This window comes from Schistocerca cancellata, chromosome 8 (genome assembly GCF_023864275.1).
Source record: "Schistocerca cancellata isolate TAMUIC-IGC-003103 chromosome 8, iqSchCanc2.1, whole genome shotgun sequence".
NCBI classification, from domain to species: Eukaryota; Metazoa; Arthropoda; class Insecta; order Orthoptera; family Acrididae; genus Schistocerca; species Schistocerca cancellata.
This window is the reverse complement of record NC_064633.1, coordinates 97,195,835-97,220,450: the sequence shown is the minus strand read 5'-3', so window position 1 is coordinate 97,220,450 and position 24,616 is coordinate 97,195,835. Positions and strand designations below refer to the sequence as shown.

General features: G+C 40.9%; 1 protein-coding gene across 1 annotated transcript in view; it reads right to left on the bottom strand.

The window, feature by feature from the left end:
* Positions 1 to 24,399, bottom strand: part of LOC126094529 (myogenesis-regulating glycosidase-like) — a 48,437-nt gene extending 24,038 nt beyond the window's left edge. Inside the window, exon 1 of the mRNA XM_049908948.1 lies at positions 24,372 to 24,399. Coding sequence (XP_049764905.1) covers positions 24,372 to 24,384 — 13 coding nt within the window. The 5' untranslated portion in view covers positions 24,385 to 24,399. The remainder of the gene's footprint in view (positions 1 to 24,371) is intronic.
* Between the last annotated feature and the right edge of the window lie 217 nt (positions 24,400 to 24,616).

Here is a 24,616-nt window from a genome sequence, read left to right as displayed (position 1 = left end):
TTCCCTTAATTTTGATGGATGATACTTCTTGCTATAGGTGCTTCTTTACACCAGATGAGAAAAGGAACATGTAAACAACTTGTATTTTTCTCCAGATCTGTCACCAACACACAACGTAACTATAATACTTATGACCATGAATTGTTCGCTATGTGTTCAGCAGTCAAACATTTTCGTTATCTTTGGAAACCAGGGAATTCACAATATTCACAGACCTCAAGCCATTAACATTTAGGTGACAGCATAGGTGGGGGTGGTGGGATCACTCATGGGAAAATTCCTGCAGTAGTGGGTGTTAGAGCTGCACCTTTTTTAGACTGAAGTCAGCTGATAGGTATTCCTGCTTAAGGGAAGTCTCTCTAACAAAGTAACCACTTTCTACAAAGCTTACGTATCCTAGTAATGAGGGAATTAGTATATTTCATCAAAATATACAAGGTATTAGAGAACTGTTAGTGAACTGCTTATAGATGTTGACTCTGAAATTATTGGTATATCTGATCACTTCTTAAATAAGGAGATAATTCAGAGGCTTCCTTTACCAGGATACAGGTTGGCTGATAGCTTTTCGAGGAGCTCTTTGCGGTGTGGGGGAGTAGCCATGTATGTGAAAAACGGCATCCCATTTGGGTCAATTGATGTTTCAAAGTACTGCACTGAAAAGGTGTTTGAATGTTGTGCAGGTGTGGTTAAATTTAATGGGGCTAAACTTCTAACTGTTGTTATTTATAGATCCCCAGACTCTGATTTCACAACATTTTTGCTAAAGCTAGAGGAGGTACTTGGTTCACTTTATAGGAAATACAAAAAGTTAGTTATATGTGGTGACTTCAATATTAATTTTATAAGTGATTGTGCAAGGAAAAGGATGCTGGTAGACCTCCTTAATTCATATAATCTTATGCAAATCGTATTCTTTCTAATGAGAGTGCAAGGGAACAGTAGAACAACCATAGACAACGTTTTTGTTCATTCCTCATTACTAGAAGGGCATTCTGTTAGCGAAAAGGTAAATGGCCTTTCAGATCATGATGCACAAATTTTAACTCTAAAAGATTTTTGTGCTGCAACACGTGTTAAATATAGTCATCAACTGTTTAGGAAAGCTGATCCAGTTGCTATAGAGACCTTTGTAAACCTTATCAAGGAACAAGAGTGGCAAGATGATTATAGCGCTGATACACTAGACGATTGTAAACTGTCGAAGCTGCGTTGGTAAAGTACCGGAACTTCAAGCGCTGATAGAAAGCACCGAAGCTGAAATCGTTATAGGTACAGAAAGCTGGCTGAAGCCAGAGATAAATTCTGCCGAAATTTTTACAAAGGCACAGACGGTGTTTAGAAAGGATAGATTGCATGCAACCGGTGGTGGAGTGTTCGTCGCTGTTAGTAGTAGTTTATCCTGTAGTGAAGTAGAAGTGGATAGTTCCTGTGAATTATTATGGGTGGAGGTTACACTCAACAACCGAGCTAGGTTAATAATTGGCTCCTTTTACCGACCCCCCGACTCAGCAGCATTAGTGGCAGAACAACTGAGAGAAAATTTGGAATACATTTCACATAAATTTTCTCAGCATGTTATGGTCTTAGGTGGAGATTTCAATTTACCAGATATAGACTGGGACACTCAGATGTTTAGGACGGGTGGTAGGGACAGAGCATCGAGTGACATTATACTGAGTGCACTATCCGAAAATTACCTCGAGCAATTAAACAGAGAACCGACTCGTGGAGATAACATCTTGGACCTACTGATAACAAACAGACCCGAACTTTTCGACTCTGTAAGTGCAGAACAGGGAATCAGTGATCATAAGGCCGTTGCAGCATCCCTGAATATGGAAGTTAATAGGAATATAAAAAAAGGGAGGAAGGTTTATCTGTTTAGCAAGAGTAATAGAAGGCAGATTTCAGACTACCTAACAGATCAAAACGAAAATTTCTGTTCCGACACTGACAATGTTGAGTGTTTATGGAAAAAGTTCAAGGCAATCGTAAAATGCGTTTTAGACAGGTACGTGCCGAGCAAAACTGTGAGGGACGGGAAAAACCCACCGTGGTACAACAACAAAGTTAGGAAACTACTACGAAAGCAAAGAGAGCTTCACTCCAAGTTTAAACGCAGCCAAAACCTCTCAGACAAACAGAAGCTAAACGATGTCAAAGTTAGCGTAAGGAGGGCTATGCGTGAAGCGTTCAGTGAATTCGAAAGTAAAATACTAGGTACCGACTTGACAGAAAATCCTAGGAAGTTCTGGTCTTACGTTAAATCAGTAAGTGGCTCGAAACATCATGTCCAGACACTCCGGGATGATGATGGCATTGAAACAGAGGATGACAAGCGTAAAGCTGAAATACTAAACACCTTTTTCCAAAGCTGTTTCACAGAGGAAGACCGCACTGCAGTTCCTTCTCTAAATCCTCGCACCAACGAAAAAATGGCTGACATTGAAATAAGTGTCCAAGGAATAGAAAAGCAACTGGAATCACTCAACAGAGGAAAGTCCACTGGACCTGACGGGATACCAATTCGATTCTACACAGAGTACGCGAAAGAACTTGCCCCCCTTCTAACAGCCGTGTACCGCAAGTCTCTAGAGGAACAGAAGGTTCCAAATGATTGGAAAAGAGCACAGGTAGTCCCAGTCTTCAAGAAGGGTCGTCGAGCAGATGCGCAAAACTATAGACCTATCTCTCTGACGTCGATCTGTTGTAGAATTTTAGAACATGTCTTTTGCTCGAGTATCATGTCGTTTTTGGAAACTCAGAATCTACTGTGTAGGAATCAACATGGATTCCGGAAACAGCGATCGTGTGAAACCCAACTCGCTTTATTTGTTCATGAGACCCAGAAAATATTAGATACAGGCTCCCAGGTAGATGCCATTTTCCTTGACTTCCGGAAGGCGTTCGATACAGTTCCGCACTGTCGCCTGATAAACAAAGTAAGAGCCTACGGAATATCAGACCAGCTGTGTGGCTGGATTGAAGAGTTTTTAGCAAACAGAACACAGCATGTTGTTATCAATGGAGAGACGTCTACAGACGTTAAAGTAACCTCTGGTGTGCCACAGGGGAGTGTTATGGGACCATTGCTTTTCACAATATATATAAATGACCTAGTAGATAGTGTCGGAAGTTCCATGCGGCTTTTCGCGGATGATGCTGTAGTATACAGAGAAGTTGCAGCATTAGAAAATTGTAGCGAAATGCAGGAAGATCTGCAGCGGATAGGCACTTGGTGCAGGGAGTGGCAACTGACCCTTAACATAGACAAATGTAATGTATTGCGAATACATAGAAAGAAGGATCCTTTATTGTATGATTATATGATAGCGGAACAAACACTGGTAGCAGTTACTTCTGTAAAATATCTGGGAGTATGCGTGCGGAACGATTTGAAGTGGAATGATCATATAAAATTAATTGTTGGTAAGGCGGGTACCAGGTTGAGATTCATTGGGAGAGTCCTTAGAAAATGTAGTCCATCAACAAAGGAGGTGGCTTACAAAACACTCGTTCGACCTATACTTGAGTATTGCTCATCAGTGTGGGATCCGCACCAGATCGGGTTGACGGAGGAGATAGAGAAGATCCAAAGAAGAGCGGCGCTTTTCGTCACAGGGTTATTTGGTAACCGTGATAGCGTTACGGAGATGTTTAACAAACTCAAGTGGCAGACTCTGCAAGAGAGGCTCTCTGCATCGCGGTGTAGCTTGCTCGCCAGGTTTCGAGAGGGTGCGTTTCTGGATGAGGTATCGAATATATTGCTTCCCCCTACTTATACCTCCCGAGGAGATCACGAATGTAAAATTAGAGAGATTAGAGCGCGCACAGAGGCTTTCAGACAGTCGTTCTTCCCGCGAACCATACGCGACTGGAACAGGAAAGGGAGATAATGACAGTGGCACGTAAAGTGCCCTCCGCCACACACCGTTGGGTGGCTTGCGGAGTATAAATGTAGATGTAGATGTAGATGTAGATAAATATAATGCTTTTCTCAAGACTTTTCTCGTGCTCTTTGAAAGTTCCTTTCCGTAAGAACGTTCAAAACAGGGTAGTAGCACAAACAGGCAGCCTGGGTGGTTGACTAGAGGGATAAGAATATCTTGTAGAACAAAGTGGCAATTATATCAAAACGTTAGAAACAGTCAAAATCTAAATGCAGCAGCCCATTACAAACAGTATTGTAAGGTGCTTAAAAATGTTATTAGGAAGGCAGAAAGTATGTGGTATGCAGATAGAATTGCTAAGTCTGAGGATAAAATTAAAACCATATGGTCAGTCGTAAAGGAAGTGGCTGGTCTGCAGAGACAGGTCGAGCATATAGAATCAGTGTGTAGTGGGAATGTCCGTGTTACTGATAAGTTGCATATATGTACAGTATTTAATAATCAATTTCTGAATATAGCAGGTGAACTAAATAGAAACCTAGTCCCAACAGGGAATCATATAGCGCTCTTAGAAAAAAGTGTTCCGAGACTGTTAACTGAAATGCTCCTCCATGACACTGACAAGAGCGAGAAGATTGAGTTAATAATTAAATCACTAAAAACGAAGAACTCTCATGGATATGATGGGGTATCTAGCAGAATACTGAAGTATTGTTCTATGTATGTTAGCCCAGTACTTAGCCATATCTGTAACTTTTCCTTTAGGAGTGGTCGGTTTCCTGACCGATTAAAGTACTCGGTAGCGAAGCCACTTTATAAAAAGGGAGACTGGGATAATGTTGACAATTTTAGACCTGTTTCTATGCCATCGGTGTTTGCTAAAGTTATTGAGAAGGTTGTATATACAAGGTTACTGGAGCATTTAAATTCACATAATTTGCTGTCAAATGTTCAGTTTGGTTTTAGAAATGGTTTAACAACTGAAAATGCTATATTCTCTTTTCTCTGTGAGGTTTTGGAAAGATTAAATAAAAGGTTGCGAACGCTAGGTGTTTTCTTTGATTTAACGAAGGCTTTTGACTGTGTTGACCACAAAATATTACTGCAGAAGTTGGACCATTATGGAGTAAGGGGAGTAGCTTACAATTGGTTCGTCTCTTACTTTAAGAACAGAAAGCAGAAGGTAATTCTCCGCAATATTGAGAGTGGTAGTGATGTTCACTCCCAATGGGGCACTGTTAAGTGGGGCATTCCCCAAGGGTCGGTACTAGGGCCACTGCTGTTTCTTATTTATATAAATGATATGCCTTCTAGTATTACAGGTGATTCAAAAATATTTCTGTTTGCTGATGACACCAGCTAGGTAGTAAAGGATCTTGTGTGTAATATTGAAACAGTATCAAATAATGTAGTTCATGAAATAAGTTCGTGGCTTGTGGAAAATAATTTGATGCTAAATCACAGTAAGACTCAGTTTTTACAGTTTCTAACTCACAATTCAACACGAACAGATATTTTGATCAGACAGAATGGGCATATTATAAGTGAGACGGAACAGTTCAAATGGTTCAAATGGCTCTGAGCACTATGGGACTCAACATCTTAGGTCATAAGTCCCCTAGAACTTAGAACTACTTAAACCTAACTAACCTAAGGACATCACACACACCCATGCCCGAGGCAGGAATCGAACCTGCGACCGTAGCAGTCCCGCGGTTCCGGACTGCAGCGCCAGAACCGCTAGACCACCGCGGCCGGCGACAGAACAGTTCAAGTTCCTAGGCGTTCGGATAGATAGTAAGCTGTTGTGGAAAGCTCATGTCCAGGATCTTGTTCAGAAACTAAATGCTGCTTTATTTACCATTAGTGTTTGTAACAATATTGTTATTTGATGAATCAAAGGTACTCTGTGATAATTCTGCAGGTAAAGTCAGGCCATACATTCCTCCATCCTATCGACAACATGTCTTTCTCCCACTATATGATTTTTTCACAGTGACATCAAAGACACAGTAATCTCGATTTGGTAACATTTCATCTGGTCTTCATTGAAAAGTGGTATAAAACTCTCTGACCGACAAGTCTCGAAAGGTCTGATGGTTCTGTCTGAACGCCATGTCATCTTCAGCTAATAGGCGTCACTGGATGTGGATATCGAGGGCATGTGGTCAGTATACTGCTCTTCGTGCCACTGTCAATTTTTGTGACTGGCGCTGCCACTTCTCAGTCAAGTAGCTTTTCAACTGGCTTCAGAAGGGCTGAGTGCACCCAATTTACCAACAGTGCTTGGCAGACCTGAATGGTCACCCATCCCAGTGCTAGTCAAGCCCAACAGTGCTTAACTACAGTGATCTGATGGGAACCAATGTTACCACTATGCAAGCCTATTGGCGAATCAACATACAAAACTGCAGGTGAAAACATGTGTTCGCTATCAATGAACAAAAATTTATAAACATACAACCAGTGTTTGTGTTGCTTTCAGTGAAGCTGACAGCCACTTCTCACATACACATCTTGATCTAGTTCTATTTCGACCACTACCTTGCCTCAATGCTTCACCTGTCTCTTAAGAATAATCGACAGGATGAAATGTTCACTCTGCAGTGGAGTGTACAGTGATATGAAACTTCCTGGCAGATTAAAATTTTATGCCAGACAGAGACTCGAACTCGGTACTTTTGCCTTCTGCAACAACTGCTCTACCAGGTGAGCTACCCAAGCACGACACAGGACCGCTCCTCAAAGCTTTATTTCCAGCATTAACTCATCTTCTACCTTCCAAACCTCACGGAAGCTCTTCCACGAAACTTGCAGAACTAGCATTCCTGGAAGAAAGGGGAGCATGTGCCCATGTCCCGAGTTCGAGTTTCGGTCTGCACACAGTTTTAATATGACAGGAAGTTTCAATAATTGGCGGTTTTACATGCTGTGTAAAGGTAGTTCCGCTGAAAAACGTCTTTGGAGAAAATGTTGCACAGCTTGGAGTCCCAAACATCACAACTGACAGAGAATGGCAGTTTGAGTATCAATTGGTCACTCATCTCACAAAGATCCTAGTTATAAACCACATCAAAACCACTGCTTACCATTCAGTATCAAACGGCAAAGTTGAAAGGTGGCATCACAACATCAAGACAACATTAACCTTTAACTACAACCCCACGCTACATTTTTGGTTTATAATTTCCATTGTTGGCGCACTACAGATTCGTCATTGTAGGTACTTTCAGTGTGCCGCTGACTCTTGCAATAGGTGGACGTGCGCGGCGCTCTCGCAACAGTAAGTGCCTGTTTTTCATTGTTGGTGTACCTGTAGACCCCACATATGCTTTTACGTAGTATTTATTTACAATATGCTAATACAGTAATTTCCTCTTATTTCAGTACAGTTACAACAATGACTCGCTTTCTTCGTGATGAGGATATTGCACGACTATTCGAAGAAGGCACTGACTCAGAAGGTGAAGACACAGAACTAAATGACCCAGACAAAGATGTTGATCACATCAGTGATCATGATTCGATACACAGTGAACACCTTTCTGGTTCAGAGATGGAGCTAATTGAAAGCTCTTCTTCTAGTGAAGAAGACGAAGAAATCTCAGGGAACTATTTTTACGGTAAGAACAGATTCAAATGGAGTAAATCTGCCCCACATTCATCTCGTGTACGACAGCACAATATTGTACGAGAACATGTGGGACTGAAAGGACCTGCTGCTTGTAGAGAGTTGGGAACTATTATTTACCAATGATGTGATTGAGACTATCGAGCACTGTTCCAACAAAAAAACTTGAGGACAAGTATTCACCTCCATTATTAAGACCGTATTATGCGAACAACATTGATTGCTGTGAGTTACGAGCTTACCTTGGATTACTTCTGTTTACGTCGATATTCAAGTCAAATCATGAAAATGTTAGATCGCTATGGGCGACTAATTTTATTGGAAGAGACATTTGATGAAATGTTGGCAAAATTTTGAGGAAGGTGCTCATTCAGAATGTTTATCAAAAGTAAACCTGGAAAGTATGACCCGAAAATGAAGTGTATTTGCGATGCGAAAACTCGTTACTTACGTAATCCGTTTATATACTCTGGAAAACCGCTTACCCAAAGAAATGTCTCTTTCGCAGTGCCAACACAAGATGTGCTAAAACTTGCAGAGCCATTGTATGGAACTCATAGGAATATCTCTGGAGACAGTTGGTTTACATCTGTTGAGTTAGTAGACGAATTATTGAAATGAGGACTAACATACGTGGGTACTGTACGAAAAAACAAACGAGAAATTCCTCGTCAGTTTTTGCTTGATAAAAGAAGACCCACTGAATCATCATTATTTGTACTTGTTCGGGACAAGACCTTGGTATCATTCGTTCCAAAGAAGTATAAAAGTGTAGTTTTACTGTCTCCAATGCATCACAAAGTGTCTGTAAATCAACAATTGAAGAAACCTGCAATTATAGACATTTACAATGCGACTAAGGGAGGAGTTGATGCCTTGGAATTGAAATGCTCAAATTACTCTTGCTCACGTAGAACAAGAAGATGGCCAAATGCAATCTTTGCTGCAATGCTGAATATTTCTCTTGCTAACAGATATGTTCTTTGGGTCAGTTCTAATCCAAATAAAAATGTCAGCAGAGGAGAATACATAAAGTCCACTGCAATGAGTCTTGTAAAGCCATAGGTTTGCAGGAGATTAGAAAATAACCCAAAGCTGGCCAAATACGTACAGGAAATTATATGCAAATCGGTTGGGAGAGAACAAATGTTTTCAAAGCCTAATGCAGATGAGCCAGGTACTAGTGCTTCTAAAAAGCAAAGGTGTTATATTTGCCACACTTGCAAACAATGTGTCTGTAAGCCTCATTCAAAGGCAATCAATTTTTGTTTGTTCTGTGAAGCCAAAGGAAACGAATGATTTTTTAGGCACGTAATGTGGTGTCATTTTTTTGTCTTGTTAGTTTTTTCTGTTTTATAATTTTCATTTGATTTTATGCTCCAATTCTGTACAAAATAAAAAAAAGTTTAGTTAGAAGTTAGTATTTGTTGATTATTATGTAATTTTAATTGAGCTGTACAAAGAGAAAACCAAAATGACATGTTTTTGTAAATGGCTTAAAGTTTCTGATAAGGCTGATTAATATAAGCACAATAAACGACTTAAATAATAAATACATTGTCTTTTATTATGTAAATATAAAAATTTCCAAGTTATTTCCAGTAATTACTTGTAAGCAAACCTAAACACTATTGGGGTACTTCTAGACCCCACATGTGACTGTACATTACCAGAAACAGCGCGTATACTCGAAGGTTAAGAGCCTGACTTTCCAATGTCTTTCTACAAATTTTAATGGATTTCTGCACTGAAGTGTTTCTTGAGTAGAACACCACTGCAGAAATGACTTATGGCATAACAAACAGACTTCGAGTCAACTTTTTTGATCTGAAACCAGTGGAGTGTGACATTAGAACTTTTATTTTCAACTTTAAACAGCAGATAGCGTTGGTTAAACCAATTAAAGTTCGACATCGTGCTACAATGTCTGTCTGCATCCAACCTGATCACATGACCTCTTCACATATAGTCATAAGACATGATGCACAGAGAAAACCTTTACAGATTACGTATGATGGATCATACCTGCTACATTCACACCCTAAAAAACGTTTTATTATTGAAACACCTGGTGGTCAGAAGACCATCTCCATTGGCAGACTCAAGCTAACTTTCCTGCTGAAGAGTATGGATTTCAGATCACTCGTGTATACTCCACATAAACAACCAGTTACAGTCAACAAAACTTCTCTGTCATCAACCAACCCAATGAGCTACACATTCTGAATGTACATTGCATTTCACAGAGAAATACCTTATCGGTACCACTGTGGAGGGACTAATATGTGATTGTTCAGGACTCAGTGAAATACAGACTCTGTACAACTATAGGTATGTGTTTATGAAATCTTTTGTTTATAATTCTCACCGAAACCGTTATTAGAATGATACCTATATTATGCATGCATTACTTTTACTAGAACCCACACTCTCATATAATCATTTTTCCAGCAGTTTCGTATCATTGATTATAATAAGTTGTTACAGATTCTTCAACTTCAGGAAAAGCGGAGTAGTCGATAGTAAGTGGGGCATGTCAATGGAATGGAACAGCAGGCTACAGCACCACCAGCTGGTGGTGTTTCACACTAAACAGAACGTCAATACATTGTCACTTTGCTTAAAGCAGTACTAAATGGTGCAAGTGAGGTGATTGGATGCCATCTGTGATAAAAAAATCGGAATATAGGATCGGATTTCAGGAAATGACAATGATGAAGTTTTTTACTGGCCAGAACAAGCTTTATAATGGATGTTTTCGATAAAATTTGTGAGGTAAAATGCTAAGAGGTAAAATAATAGGAAACGTGTGGTCCAAACGTCTTAAACATATACATTCATTTGCTAGCGACAATACATATACACAAACATATAAAACCACAATGAGATCTTCACTCTGCAGCGGTGTGTGCGCTATGAAACTTCGTGGCAGATTAAAATTGTGTGCTGGACCGAGACTCGAACTCGGGATCTTTGCCTTTCGCTGGCAAGTGCTCACCCATCTGAGCTACCCAAGCACGACTCACGACCCATCCACATAACTTCAATTCTGCCAGTACCTCATCTCCTACCTTCCAAACCTCAGAGAAGCTCTTCTGCGAACCTTGCAGAACTAGCACTACTGGGAGAAAGGATATTGCGAAGGCATGGCTTAGCCACAGCCTTGGGGATGTTTCCAGAAAGAGATTTTCACTCTGCAGCGATGTGTGCGCTGATATGAAATTTCCTGCTTGTCCAAGACTCGAACTCGAAAAATTTGCCTTTCACAGGCAAGTGCTCTACTATCTGAGCTACCCAAGGATGACTCATGACCCACCCTCACAGCTTCAATTCTGCCAGTACCTCACCTCCTACCTTCCAGACTTCACAGAAGCTCTTCTGTGAACCTTGAAGAACTTGCACTCCTGGAAGAAAGGATGTTGCGGAGACATGGTTTAGGAGTGCTAGTTCTGCAAAGTTCACAGAAGAGCTTCTGTGAAGTTTGTAAGGTAGGAAACGAGGTACCGGCAGAACTGAAGCTGTGAGGACACGTCGTGAGTCGTTCTTGGGTAGCTCAGATGGCAGAGCACTTGCCCGTGAAAGGCAAAGGTTCCAAGTTCAGCACACACTTTTAATCTGCCAGTTAAACAGAGAACCGACTCGTGGCGATGACATATTAGACCTTCTGGTGACAAACAGATCAGAACTGTTTGAAACAGTTAATGCAGAACAGGGAATCAGAGATCATAAAGCGGTTACAGCATCGGTGATTTTAGCTGTAAATAGAAATATTAAAAAAGGTGGGAAGATTTTTCTGTTTAGCAAAAGTGACAAAAAGCAGATTTCAGTGTACTTGACGGCTCAACACAAAAGTTTTACCTCAAGTACATATAGTGTTGATGATCAGTGGACAAAGTTCAAAACCATGGTATAATAGGCATTAAATGAGTATGTGCCAAGCAAGATCGTAAGAGATGAAAAAGAGCCACCATGGTACAACAACCGAGTTAGAAAACTGCTACGAAAGCAAAGGGAACTTCACAGCAAACATAAACATAGCCAAAGCCTTGCAGACAAACAAAAATTACACGAAGCGAAAACTAGTGCGAGGAGGGCTATGCGAGAGGCGTTCAACGAATTTGAAAGTAAAGTTCTATGTACTGTCTTGGCAGAAAATCCTAAGAAATTTTGGTCTTATGTCAAAGTGGTAGGTGGATCAAAAAAAAAAAAATGTCCAGACACTCTGTGACCAAAATGGTACTGAAACAGACGATGACAGACTAAAAGCCGAAATACTAAACGTCTTTTTCCAAAGCTGTTTCCTGAGGAAGACTGCACTGTAGCTCTTTCTCTAGATTGTCGCACAGATGACAAAATGGTAGATATCGAAATAGATGATGGAGGGATAGAAAAACAAATAAAAGCGCTCAAAAGAGGAAAGGCCGCTGGACCTGATGGGATACCAGTTCGATTTTACACAGAGTACCTGAAGAAACTTGCCCCCCTTCTTGCAGTGGTGTACCATAGGTCTCTAGAAGAGCGCTGCGTTCCAAAGGATTGGAAAAGGGCACAGGTCATCCCTGTTTTCAAGAAGGGACGTCGAACAGATGTGCAGAACTATAGACCTGTATCTCTAACGTCGATCAGTTGTAGAATTTTTGAACACCTATTATGTTCGAGTATAGTGACTTTTCTGGAGGCTACAAATCTGTCGGATTCAGCATGGGTTTCGAAAAAGACGATCGTGTGAAACCCAGCTCGCACTATACGTCCACGAGACTCAGAGGGCCATAGGTATATGCTGTGTTTCTTGACTTCCTCAAAGACGTTTGATACGGTTCCCCACAGTCGTTTAATGAACAAAGTACGAGCATATGGACTATCAGACCAATTGTGTGATTGGATTGAAGAGTTCCTAGATAACAGAACGCAGCATGTCATTCTCAATGGAGAGAAGTCTTCCGAAGTAAGAGTGATTTCAGGTGTGCCGCAGGGGAATGTCGTAAGTCTGTTGCTATTCACAATATATATAAATGACCTTGAGGATAACATTGGAAGTTCTCTGAGGCTTTTTGTGGATGATGCTGTAGTATGTCGAACGGTTGTAACAATGGAAAATTGTACTGAAATGCAAGAGAATCTGCAACGATTTGACGCCTGGTGCAGGGAATTGCAATTGAATCTCAATGTAGACAAGTATAATGTGCTGCGAATATCTAGAAAAAAAGATTCTTTATTGTGGTGTCACCGCCAGACACCACACTTGCTAGGTGGTAGCCTTTAAATCGGCCGCGGTCCTCTAGTATACGACGGACCCGCGTGTCGCCACTGTCAGTGATTGCAGACCGAGCGCCGCCACGCGGCAGGTCTAGAGAGACGTCCTAGCACTCGGCCCAGTTGTAGAGCCGACTTTGCAAGAGATGGAACTGACAAATTACGCTCTCATTTGCCGAGACGATAGTTAGCATAGCCTTCAGCTACGTCATTTGCTACGACCTAGCAAGGCGCCTTTATCATTTGATATTTATCTTGTGATGCATGTACCGTCAAGAGAGATGTTCACCAATTGTGGATTAAAGTTAAGTATTCCACCAGCTACGTACCTGTTTTCTTAGACTCAACTCCTATAACTGTTCCAGACCTCACGCCAGCCTGCATGAGCTTAAACGCGTGGCTTTCGGCTACCAGTCATAGTGGATTGGCTGTCGGGCCAGTCCACAACATTTATCATTTAGCTACAATATATCAGGCCAAAAACTGGAAACAGTTAATTCCATAAATTATCTGGGTGTAGGTATTAGGAGTGATTTAAGATGACCATATAAAATTAATCGTCAGTAAAGCAGATGCCAGACTGAGATTCATTGGAAGAATCCTAAGGAAATGCAATCTGAAAACAAAGGAAGTAGGTTACAGTACACTTGTTCGCCCACGGCTTGAATACTGCTCACCAGTGTGGGATCTGTACCAGATAGAGTTGATAGAAGAGATAGAGAAGATCCAACAGAGAGCAGCGCGCTTCATTACAGGATCATTTAGTAATTGCGAAAGCGTTACAGAGACGATAGGTAAATTCCAATGGAAGACTGTGCAAGAGAGACGCTCAGTAGCTCGGTACGGGCTTTTGTTGAAGTTTCGAGAACATACCGAGGAGTCAGTATATTGCTCCCTCTTATGTATATCTCACGAAGACACCATGAGGATAAAATAAGAGAGATTAGAGCACACACAGAAGCATACTAAATATCTTTCTTTCTATGAACAATACGAGACTGGAATAGAGGGGAGAACCGATTGAGGTACTCAAGGTACCTTCCGCCATACACTGTCAAGTGGCTTGCGGAGTATGGATGTAGATGTAGATGTAGAAGTTTTATATCAGCGCACACTCCTATGCAAAGTCAAAATCTTATTCTGCAAACATCCCCCAGGCTGTGGCTAAGCGATGTCTCTGCAATATCCTTTCTTCCAGGAGTGCTGGTTCTGCAAGGTTTGCAGAAGAGATTCTCTGAAGTTTGGAAGGTAGGAAACGAGGTACTGGCGGAATTGAAGCTGGGAGGAGGGGTCGTGAGGCGTAGAGCACTTGCCTGCGAAAGGCAAAGTTCTCGAGTTCGAGTCTCGATCCAGCACACGGTTTTAATTTGTCAGGAAGTTTCACATCAAACTATGTTTATAATACAGTACCATTACCTTATCCATTGTGGTAGTTTCGAAAACATTTGTTGCCCTTAACAGATGTGATTATTCCACTGTCAAGAAATTTTATTGAATTCAGGTTGTTTCATTAATTCATGTTCTTGTTTCTACACAGTATGGGTATGTCCTCTGTCAAGTATTGTAAAACCAATGAATGTTTTGGCTTCGGGTTTCTAACCTCTCTTGTGGAAGAACACTCATGGAAAAAAACCCAAGCCATTATGGAACACTGCAATGTGTCACAAAAGTGAAATGGTAAAATAAAGATTAACAAGACGCAAAAACACGAAAGCCGCTGTCATGATATGAGTGACCACTGGTAAAGGTGGTTAACTTCCAAAGTCAGTAGAGGGCAATTCACACTGGCCGTCATTCCACACTGCATTTCAAATTGCACCTTCCACACAGGCTGTCAATGGAGCATCACATCACATCACGCCATGTCAAAATTTCTCAGGAAGAAATTTTTCACGTCGTTGGCGCCTGCTAACATCAGAAGTTAACTTATTTTCGCCGTGCTCCCTCATAGCAGTGGATTTCGTGCTTTTGTTTGTTCTTAATCTTTATTCTGTTGTGCTTTGTTCTTGTGGTAAATTGCCAACTTCATTGACGACTTAAATGTGTTTTGATTGAGTGTTCTTCCACAAGCGAAGTCAGACATCTGAAGGCGGAAAATAATAGAATAGAGCTGATGAAGCAATTTTCATTAAATAACATTTCAAGTGAAATAGTAGTTTTTAATGAAGGAGAAAAATACAATTATTTATGATATTCTTAGTAATTTAAGACAAGAAAACAAGGTAAAGAGGTTCTGTTTATCTCCTTGTAAATATTGTTTTATGTTTTTTATGCATATATGTTCACTAGCAAATAAATGTCGATGTTTTGAAATGTTGTTTCCTTCTCAGCACTTTATCACGTTATATTGATCGAGAATATACATTATAAAGCTTGCTTTGGCCATTAATAAATCTTATCTTGTTAGTTACTCAATTCCAATACTACTTGTATACTCAAACTTTATGTATCACTCATCATCTCACTTTCCCCATCCAGTAGTGGGCTGAGTGAACTGACATGACATGTGACGGACAGTGTGAATATACCCTGATGTGACGGTGCCATGACATGATGTGATGTGACGGCCAGCTGAACACTTTGTAAAACTGGAAGTGTGCCATCAAGACCAAATGCCCAGGAATGCTGACAGATGGCAGCATTCGGTTGCAGGATAATGCTCGACCACCTGTTCCTGTTGCCAAGTTTGTTTCGACTGTGCAGCAGAAGTTTCGCTAGGAAGACTTTAGACATCCTCAATACAGCACCAATCTCTCCTTGTGCAATTCCTGTATTTTTGATGCTTTGATGAGTACATTCAAGGCCATCAATTTGCTTCAGATGATGAGTTGTACACCTGGGTATAGTAATAGTTGCATAGGCAAACACGAAAAATTTTCCATGAAGGCACTAGATATCTAGGCATCTGGTCTCTCAGTGGGATAGACATATTAACAGTTAGGCAATTACCTTTCAGATAAAAAATAGTTTACTTACTTTTCTCCATCAATCTTGAGCAAACTCTAATGGTCTCCATGAGAAAAATCCAGTGTGCAATCCCTTGGAACCCAGCAGCCAATGCTGTGAGGTGTCCCAGTAAATAGTCAATGTGGGAGTAAAGCAGTAGTTCCTACCCATGCTACAAGCCGTCACTGAGGGGTTCACGATTCACAAGGGCGGAAATTTTGTCACTTCATGTGACGACTAGGAGGCTTGGTTACGCTGTGTTGACATTTCATTGGGTGAGACTGCAAACTGAGCCCACCAGTGACAAGGATGACATGAAAGGAAATTCAATACCCTCGAGGGTAGAGTGGAAGGAAAAGGAAGACAACTGCTAAACATGTGCAACCACTGGATGGATGGTAAGAAAGAGAAGATGAAACAGTGTGAGATGAGGGTAATGAATGATCGATTAGTGAAACAAGGAGCAGGAGATGCCTGAGAACAAGTAATTTTACATGTCACTTCACATAAAGTGTTCCAACTTGGTCTGCAGGGGCACGTCGGACTACTCTACACACAGTTATCTTCAGTCTGTTGTCTTTCTTTAGTCTGTGATATATTGATTTTCCATTCAATGTTGGATGGACTTTCAGACAGTCTGATACCTCAGTATTTAAGCATATGACAGTGTACTCCTTGTCTAACTGCAAAATGCTAATATTACACTGATGCCTCATCTATGAGATAATCATTGCAGACAACAGACGCCATATGCAATGGCAATGACGCCACGTTGGCTGCCAGGCAGACCTTTAGCTGAAAAGGTATTAGGCTGGGAGCACAAAAGGGATGCAGAATGGAGCTGCCTGGTTTTCCACTTCACAGTTGGGAGACGTGGGGGATGAATGCTGCAAGTTGTCAATCCACAGCCGAACATACAAACAGAGGTGATCAACTCGCCATGCTGACATGGCATTGGTTGCACACATCTACATCTATTTTCTACAAACAACTGTGAAATGTGTGGCAGAGGGCACATTCCGTTGTGCCAGTTATTAGGGTTTCTTCCCATTCCATTCCCATATTTAGCAAGGGAAGAATGATGTTTTAAATGCCTCTATGTGTGCTGTAATCAATCTAATCATGTCCTCATAATCCCCATGTGAGCAATAGGTAGCAGGTTGTAACATGTTCCTGGAATCATCATTTAAAGATGGTTCTTGAAACTTTGTACATTGGCTTTCTTGGGACAGCTTATGCCAGTTTTCAAGAGTCTACCAGTTCAGTTTCTTGAGCACCTCTGTGACACTTTTCCATGGGACAAAAAAAAATTGTGATCATTCATGGTACCATTCTCTGTGTGTTTAATATCACCTGTTAGTCCTATCTGGTACAGGACCCACACACTTCAGCAGTTTTCCAGAATAGGTCACATGAGTAATTTTTAAGCGATCTCCTTTGTAGATTGCTTTCATTTTCCCAGTATTCTACCAATAAGCCGAAATATACCATCTGCTTTACCCACAAATGAGCCTATGTGCTCATTCCATTTCATATCCCAAAAAGTGTTACACCTAGGTATTTTTAGGAGTTAGCTGATTCCAACTATGACTCTTTGATGTTATAATCATAGAATACTACGTATTTTCGTTCTGTGTAGTGCACAGTTTTATATTTCTTAGAATTTAAAGCAAGTAGCCAATCTCCGTGCTACTTTGAAATCTTATCAGGATCTGGCTGAATGTTTATGGTGTTTCTTCCAGATAGTACTTCACTATAGATAACTGTATGATAAGCAAAAAGTCTGAGGGTACTATTAATATTGACTGCAAGGTCGTTAATATACAACATGAGCAATTCCCTTGAGAACTCCCGAAATTACTTCTATATCTGATGATGATTCTCCATGCAAGATAACATGCTGCATCCTACAGATTTCGTTTATAGTGAGATAAAGCGGACTCTTCATCTTGAGTCATATATATGCCCAGTCAAATTGGCCCTGGCATTATAATTGTATTGTTGCTCTGCAAATGCCATTAACAATAAATTTAAATATTCCCATTTATTTATCACTTTAAATCCATCAGTCAAACCTGATTTACTTCAAATTATAAAGTTTGTGTCATATTGAAAAAGGATAAAGAATTTTAACCAGAAGATAAATTAACAAAGACATATTTAATGATAACACGAGATGCGACACATTAAAGGTTTTAAATAATACCATATACTGTTCTGGCTTTCACAACATGGAGAACTGGGATGGCAGACTAATCATCGAGGCTACAGCTGGTAAGAAGACAGGTATGAAGATGACTGAAAGAAATAAAGCAAAAAGGAAATACCCAAGCCAAAATGTAAATTTAACACTACAAAAGTATTTAGCATGTCATTCTTCCTGTGTTCCAAACATGAATAGAATGGAAAGAAACCTAATATGTGATGTAATATGAAGTACCTTCTACAATGTATGTCACAGTGGTTACTGATGAAGATGTAGCTGTACTTGCTTTGGTTTGCTAGCAAACTAGTATAATATTTTCTGAAAAAAGCTGATTTGCATGTCTATAACTGCTATAATTGCACTGTACAATACGAAAAATCTTCTTAGGTGAAAATACATGTTTCTTGTATATATCTGATGGAAAATAACAAATCTGTAATTATTTTTTGTCTATCACAGACCATTGTCCCAAAAACCCACACTTTTGTATTTTACACCCTTCTTGGCAAATTTGTATGGTTTTAAAATTTTATTTAATTTGTTAATAACATGCTTATTCTACTCAACCTTTCCACAGCAGATATAGATGTACACACATTTGGCAATGAAAATTTGTATGAAACATTCACTGAAGCTTGGTTGTTCAACTAAGCTATTGAAGGCTGTGTCCGAGCTTGGGAAATGGCGGCTGCCACCAACATTTCATCTGAAAAACTGCGAAAGCTACAGGCCTCCATGCAAAAGGAATTATATGTACAGGGTGAATCACCTAGAACTTGCACTGCAAATACTGCAGAAATGGAATTTGTATTGATGTGCAGTTTTCACAGAATGGGGTTGGTAGGCAGGGGCCTGAATTGTTATCCAATAAAGAGAGTGTAATAATAATTAGAAAGTGTATTTTTGTCCAAAAATACACATTTTTAAATAGAACAGTGCCTATTGACATTAAAAAAACCAGATGTAGGGTATATTACTGGTAGAATGCCAGTGGTGTTTCTTTCAGGGTTCTAGAGCAAGTTGTTTATGACATATCGTATTTTGGAAAAGTCCCAAACCAACACTTTTACATACACTAGTTATGCGGATTCTGACAAGTAATGAGACAACTGAGCATCACAGGTTGTATTCAAAATGACCCCTGGCAGTGGCAATACACCCTTCCGGTCTGGTATAGAATAACTGCTGCATATGTGGTGGCATATCAGCAGAGAGGTCCGAGCAGGCTGCAGTAATACGTCGTTGCTGATCATAGGGTGTAGTTAGTATGTCCTTGTAGACAGCGTTTTTCAACTTTTCCCTCAGCAAAAAGTCTACAGGTGTTAAACCTGTAGAATGTGCTGGCCATGGTACATGTCCTCTGTGTCCAGTACAACGATTTGGAAACAATTCCTGAAGACATGTTGTATTACTTTGTGCACTGTGGCACGGACAGCAATCGTGTTGGTACCACAGGTTCCTCCTATTCTGCAGAGGAACGTCTTCTAATATTCGTGGAAGGTGATCTGTTAGGATCCTGTGATAGTTACGTGCCATTCTGTGTTCCATCTACGGAAAACGGGCTTGTGAGCTGATTGTTCACATCCCACACCACATGTTTACACCCCATGGTCGCCGACGTTCCACCTGACGACTGTTTACCTGGCCATGATTTGTAAATGTGGCTTCATGACTAAACAAGATATATGATACATCTGGAGCAGACTATCGTGTCTTAATGCAATGTGCAGAAGTTAATACGATTCTCACAAATTCCCATGATCGCTTCCATGCAGCTCTTGATGAGAGAGATGTGAGAGGGATGGATGTCGATGAAGAACGCGTAGGACATTTGCCTGACTCACATCACTTCATCGTGCAATTGCATGGGATCTAACGAGCGAATCAGCTGCAACAACAGCAAGAACATTAATTTCTCCCTCTTCTGCGGCCACTCGTTTCCTTCTGTTACGTTGTCCAGGTGTTATGCTATGTCTTTTACATAACTTGTTGAGGAAGATGATAAATAACTGTCGAGATGGTTGATGTGTATTTGGACATATTTCCACATACAAGTTCAAGGACTAACTGTATTCTTCCTACACTCTCTATACACTACGAGTATGTCAGCTTTTGCTGCCTTGATAAAAACCATTGTCCACTCCCGACCTACTGCTAGGACTGTCACACACTAACTGACTAGCAAATCGCAATGCACTTAAGAAACACACAAGTGCGCTATAAGCAAAGATAACAACATTGTACGTAGCAACTACGCAGTTGAATGGCACAAACAAGTGTTGGTGTGGAAACTCTTCAGAACACTATATCTCGGAAACGACTCACACCAGAACCCTGCAACAGACACCATTGGCGTTGTAATTTACCCTAATTTTGATTTGTTGATGTCAGTAGGCATTATTCCATTTAAAAAGTGTAAATTTGCAAAAAAATACACTTTCTAAGTCTATCAAAGTCTGTTTGCTGGCTAACAATAGAAGCCCCTGACTACCAATCCATTCTGTGAAAATCACGCGTCAACTCCATTTTCCATTTCTGCAATATTTGCTGTGCAAGTTTAGGTTATTCATACTGTGTATACAGGTTAGAACAAAAAAGTACTGCACAAATTGCAACACTTCCCTACACGTAGACGGATAAATTATGTTATATGAACACGAGAATGGAAACGCTTTGTTTCCATGTTATAACTCATTTTCCACAACTCATTATCACGGGAAACACACACGAACAGAACGCACCAGTATACCACATGCAACTCCTTCTCACAGGAGATGTTCAGTATGGCCTCCGTCGGCACTGATACATGCCTCAGTTATCCTCATAGTGAATCTTGGATGCATTGATGTATCCCTGGATACTGTGTATGGTTTCCCACCTTTCCATAATATGGGTACAGAGGGTGTGCACATCTCGTACTGGGGTTACACACACAAGAGATTTCAAATGCCCTCAAAAATAAAAGTCCATTGGGTTTAGATATGTAGTGTGGAGAGCAGGCAATTGGTTCATCTCTACCTATCTATCTCTCACCGAATCTATTATTTAGAAGATGACGGACATTAACACCAAAATGAGGAAGTGCGTTATAGTGCATGGAGCACATGCTTCGTGGCACAGCTAAAGGCACATCTGCTAACAGATCAGGTGAAAATTCTCTACGAAATTATGATATCTGTGTTCGTTGAGCTTGGGTGGAAGAAACTGAGGCCCTACCAAACAGTCACCAACAATGTCAGCCCAAACATGGACAGAGTATCTTTGTTGACGATTTCCTTGAACAGTTGCGCGAGGATTGACGTCTGTCCGTACACGGCGAGTGTGAACATTGACAGTCCGATATCGTTGAAACGATGCCTCATCTGTGAAGAGTACAGTCGCACTAAAATTAGGGTTGACACTTTGTTGAATAAACTATTTGCAGGAGAGTGACTGTGCAGGAAAATCAGCTGCTGATAGTGTCTGCATACGCTATAAAGGGTATGGGTACAGCTGTGTAATGCTCGCCAGCCAGCCATGTGGCCAACATCCAGTGTTGCAACTACACGTCTTGTACTGACACTAGGGTCATCGTCAACTGCATGAAGAATTATCGCATCCCGACGCAGCCTTCTAGGCCTCCCCAGGTCGTGAGTATCAGGCTTAAAGGCCCCACGTTCCCTAAGACGACAATCAATGGCTTCAAACGTATTTCTGTCGAGGTATCTTCGTCCTGGAAGTATCTCACGGTACTAACGTCGAACGCGAGTGCCATTGGTGTCAGCTAATCCATACATCGAATGGGCATCCGCCACCTCTGCATTTCTGTACACTGCCATTTCACGAGTCAAGCCTGTGATTAATTCTACGTGTGAGAAATGTATCCTGGAATTTGTGCCGTACATTTTCATTACACCCTATATGCATAACAGTACAAGGAGGCACAGTACAGTTTTTGCGCTGCTGTATGCTTCGATTCTGCAGTTTTGACTCTGTGCTAGTTGGATAGTCTTGAAGTCAAATGTTTCGTTACTAAAACACAAAGTTTATTAACAAAGTTAACTTAATCCTCGTTCGACATCCATCCTTCACTATGAAAAAGAGTCGAAAATAGCACAGGAATATGATATGTGGAACAATGAGAGGAGACGAAAATATTAGCAACCAACGACACAATCAACAGACAAATTATGGCAACTATATCACAAGGCAATGCAATGAAAGTACCCAATAAAGTAACGAACTTTTGGTTTCGAAACTATTTCGTTACCCTAACTAAATTTCCATTATTTCCGCCAGCAGTAACACTCTAGCGTCTAGCTGCACTTGGTCCAAGACTTGATGTTCCTGTAACAGCTTCGTCTGACGAGCCTGCAAAAACCGATACGCCGCTTGCCGGAATCTGCATCAGGGAGCCACAGCGTACCCGGAGATCGGAGCCTGCCTACCCATAGTGGTTCCCGCTCAACGCCAGAGATACCTGTTGCGTTGTGCAGGTAACATCGTGTACCAACCTTGAACCAACAATGACGAGGTTTCACCTTCACTGTTGCTTTTACGAATGGTGTGCAGCCAGTACATTCTTGTAGTTGTCACCTACAACGCACACTTACACCCAAAGTGAAAGAGCGGATAGTAACTGGCTGTCACTGGAGCTTCGAACAGTGACACAATGGAAAGCATAATGCATCTGTTGGCAGTTGTGCATTTGCTTCTGGATGTCGATTAATAAAGAGAGGATAAATCAACAGTAACGCTAATTTTTACCCTTACGAGGGAACACAGTAGTTTCCCAGAAACTTCGCTCAGTGGAAGAGGAGTCAAATTAAGCGGACGCGTGTCTCGGATTATCGGTAGACATCTGACCGTTTCTGAAAAACGAGTTTTTGAGGTAGTTTTGAGATACTTAATGTGCCTTTTACCGAGCGATATTTTCAGACGGAAAAGTGTCTCAGTGGTTGGCGTCGGGAGTCCGTAATTTTGCGCACCGTGTTCGAAACACGATTATTGTTTTTATTTTATTTATATTTTTCATTTACGTATCCATGACCGTAGAAGGTTACTACAAGAATGTTTCTTATCAAATTAGGGATACAAGTGCGTTATTCTAGTTGTAAAAGTACAACTGAATTTCACTATAAGTATCATACATTTATTACATGCCTATAATATATGTGTGTATGGTATGCTGAGGGGTTAAAATCTTTTCATATTCTCAAATTTCATTTTCAAATCAATTCTTGTATTTCTTTCACATCTTCGTTCTTTAGGAAGATTTGGTGCATTCCCTTGGATAATACCTATCACAGAAACACTCGAAACACAGATGTTACGAATATCACGACCATTACGCGAAGGCAGGTTTGCCACAGTGACATTTCTTCATACGAATCTCACTTGGGAAAGAAACTTCGTTAACACTGCTGAAGATCTCGTGTGTTGGCAATAATTTCGCGACAAACCATGCATGACGGATGTCTTATCATAAAACTGGCGCTTGCAAGTGATTATGAATCATTATGTGCTCTGGGAATTTCACCAAAAATAATTTCAAATAATTTTCTCGTGCTTTTTTTTAATATTTTAATTCATTCGTTTGGCATACAAGTTGTAGACTTTCTTATGGGTATTATGCCGCGTCATCGCTAAAAACTAACAACAGTAATAAAGTAAAACCGACGTTTCGGCCGAATTGCAACGGCCTTCCTCAGGGCACGACTGATTTTGCATGGGGATAGGTGCTTCTATTTATTACAAACTATCGATTTCTGACGTCACGGTTGTAAAACTTTTAATTGGCAACCGTGACGTCGGACATCGATAGTCTGTAATAAATAGAAGCACCTATCCCTATGCAAAACTAGTCGTGCCCTGAGGAAGGCCGGGGAAATTCGGCCGAAACGTCGGTTTTAGTTTATTATTGTTGTTAGTTTTTAGCAATGACGCGGCATAATACCCAGAAGCATTTTAATCACTATGACACCGGCCACGGAAGCCTACGTTCTTATATAAGTTGTAGACTATTAAGGACAACGTTATATCAATATCCACTGGAAAATATTCGTGTAGTAATCGTCTACAAACGTTGGTATACAAATGAAAAACAAAAAAAGTAATAATCATGTTTCGAACATGGGGTGCAAAATTAAAAAAAAGAAAAAGGCCGCGACGCTAACCACTGTGCCATCATTTCATCTCACGAAATCATGCCGTAAAAGGCACGTTAGGTGCCTCCAAAATACCTCGAAAACTTTAGCCATCTTTTTTTTTCAGAAATTTATCTACCGATGAGCCGAGAAACGGTTTCGCTTGTTTTGGCCCCTCTCCCACTGAGCGAAGTTGCTGGGAGATCAGGTTATGGCGCTTGCCGTGTTCTCCTGTTTAGTGCAAATGCGTACACCCTGGCGGCCGATTGTGGAGTAATGCAAGCGAGGAGCCATGCGCGGCAGGCCCGTCTACTCACCCGCGCGCGCCATGTCGACGCCTGTAGCAGCTAGCTGTCTTCGTCGCCGAGCGCGTCAGCCTTTTTATATCGGACTGCCTGTGACGTTGGCGGCGCGTCCGGATATCAGCGCCTCTGTATTTCTGTTCTCCTAGGCTGCGTTCACAGCGGCACCGACATCGGGCGATAGGGTGGTCATAGTGCGTCCGATCTCCTTCGCAGTTTTTGCAGGGTCGTAGAGATTGGGTTAGAATCTATTCTATGCA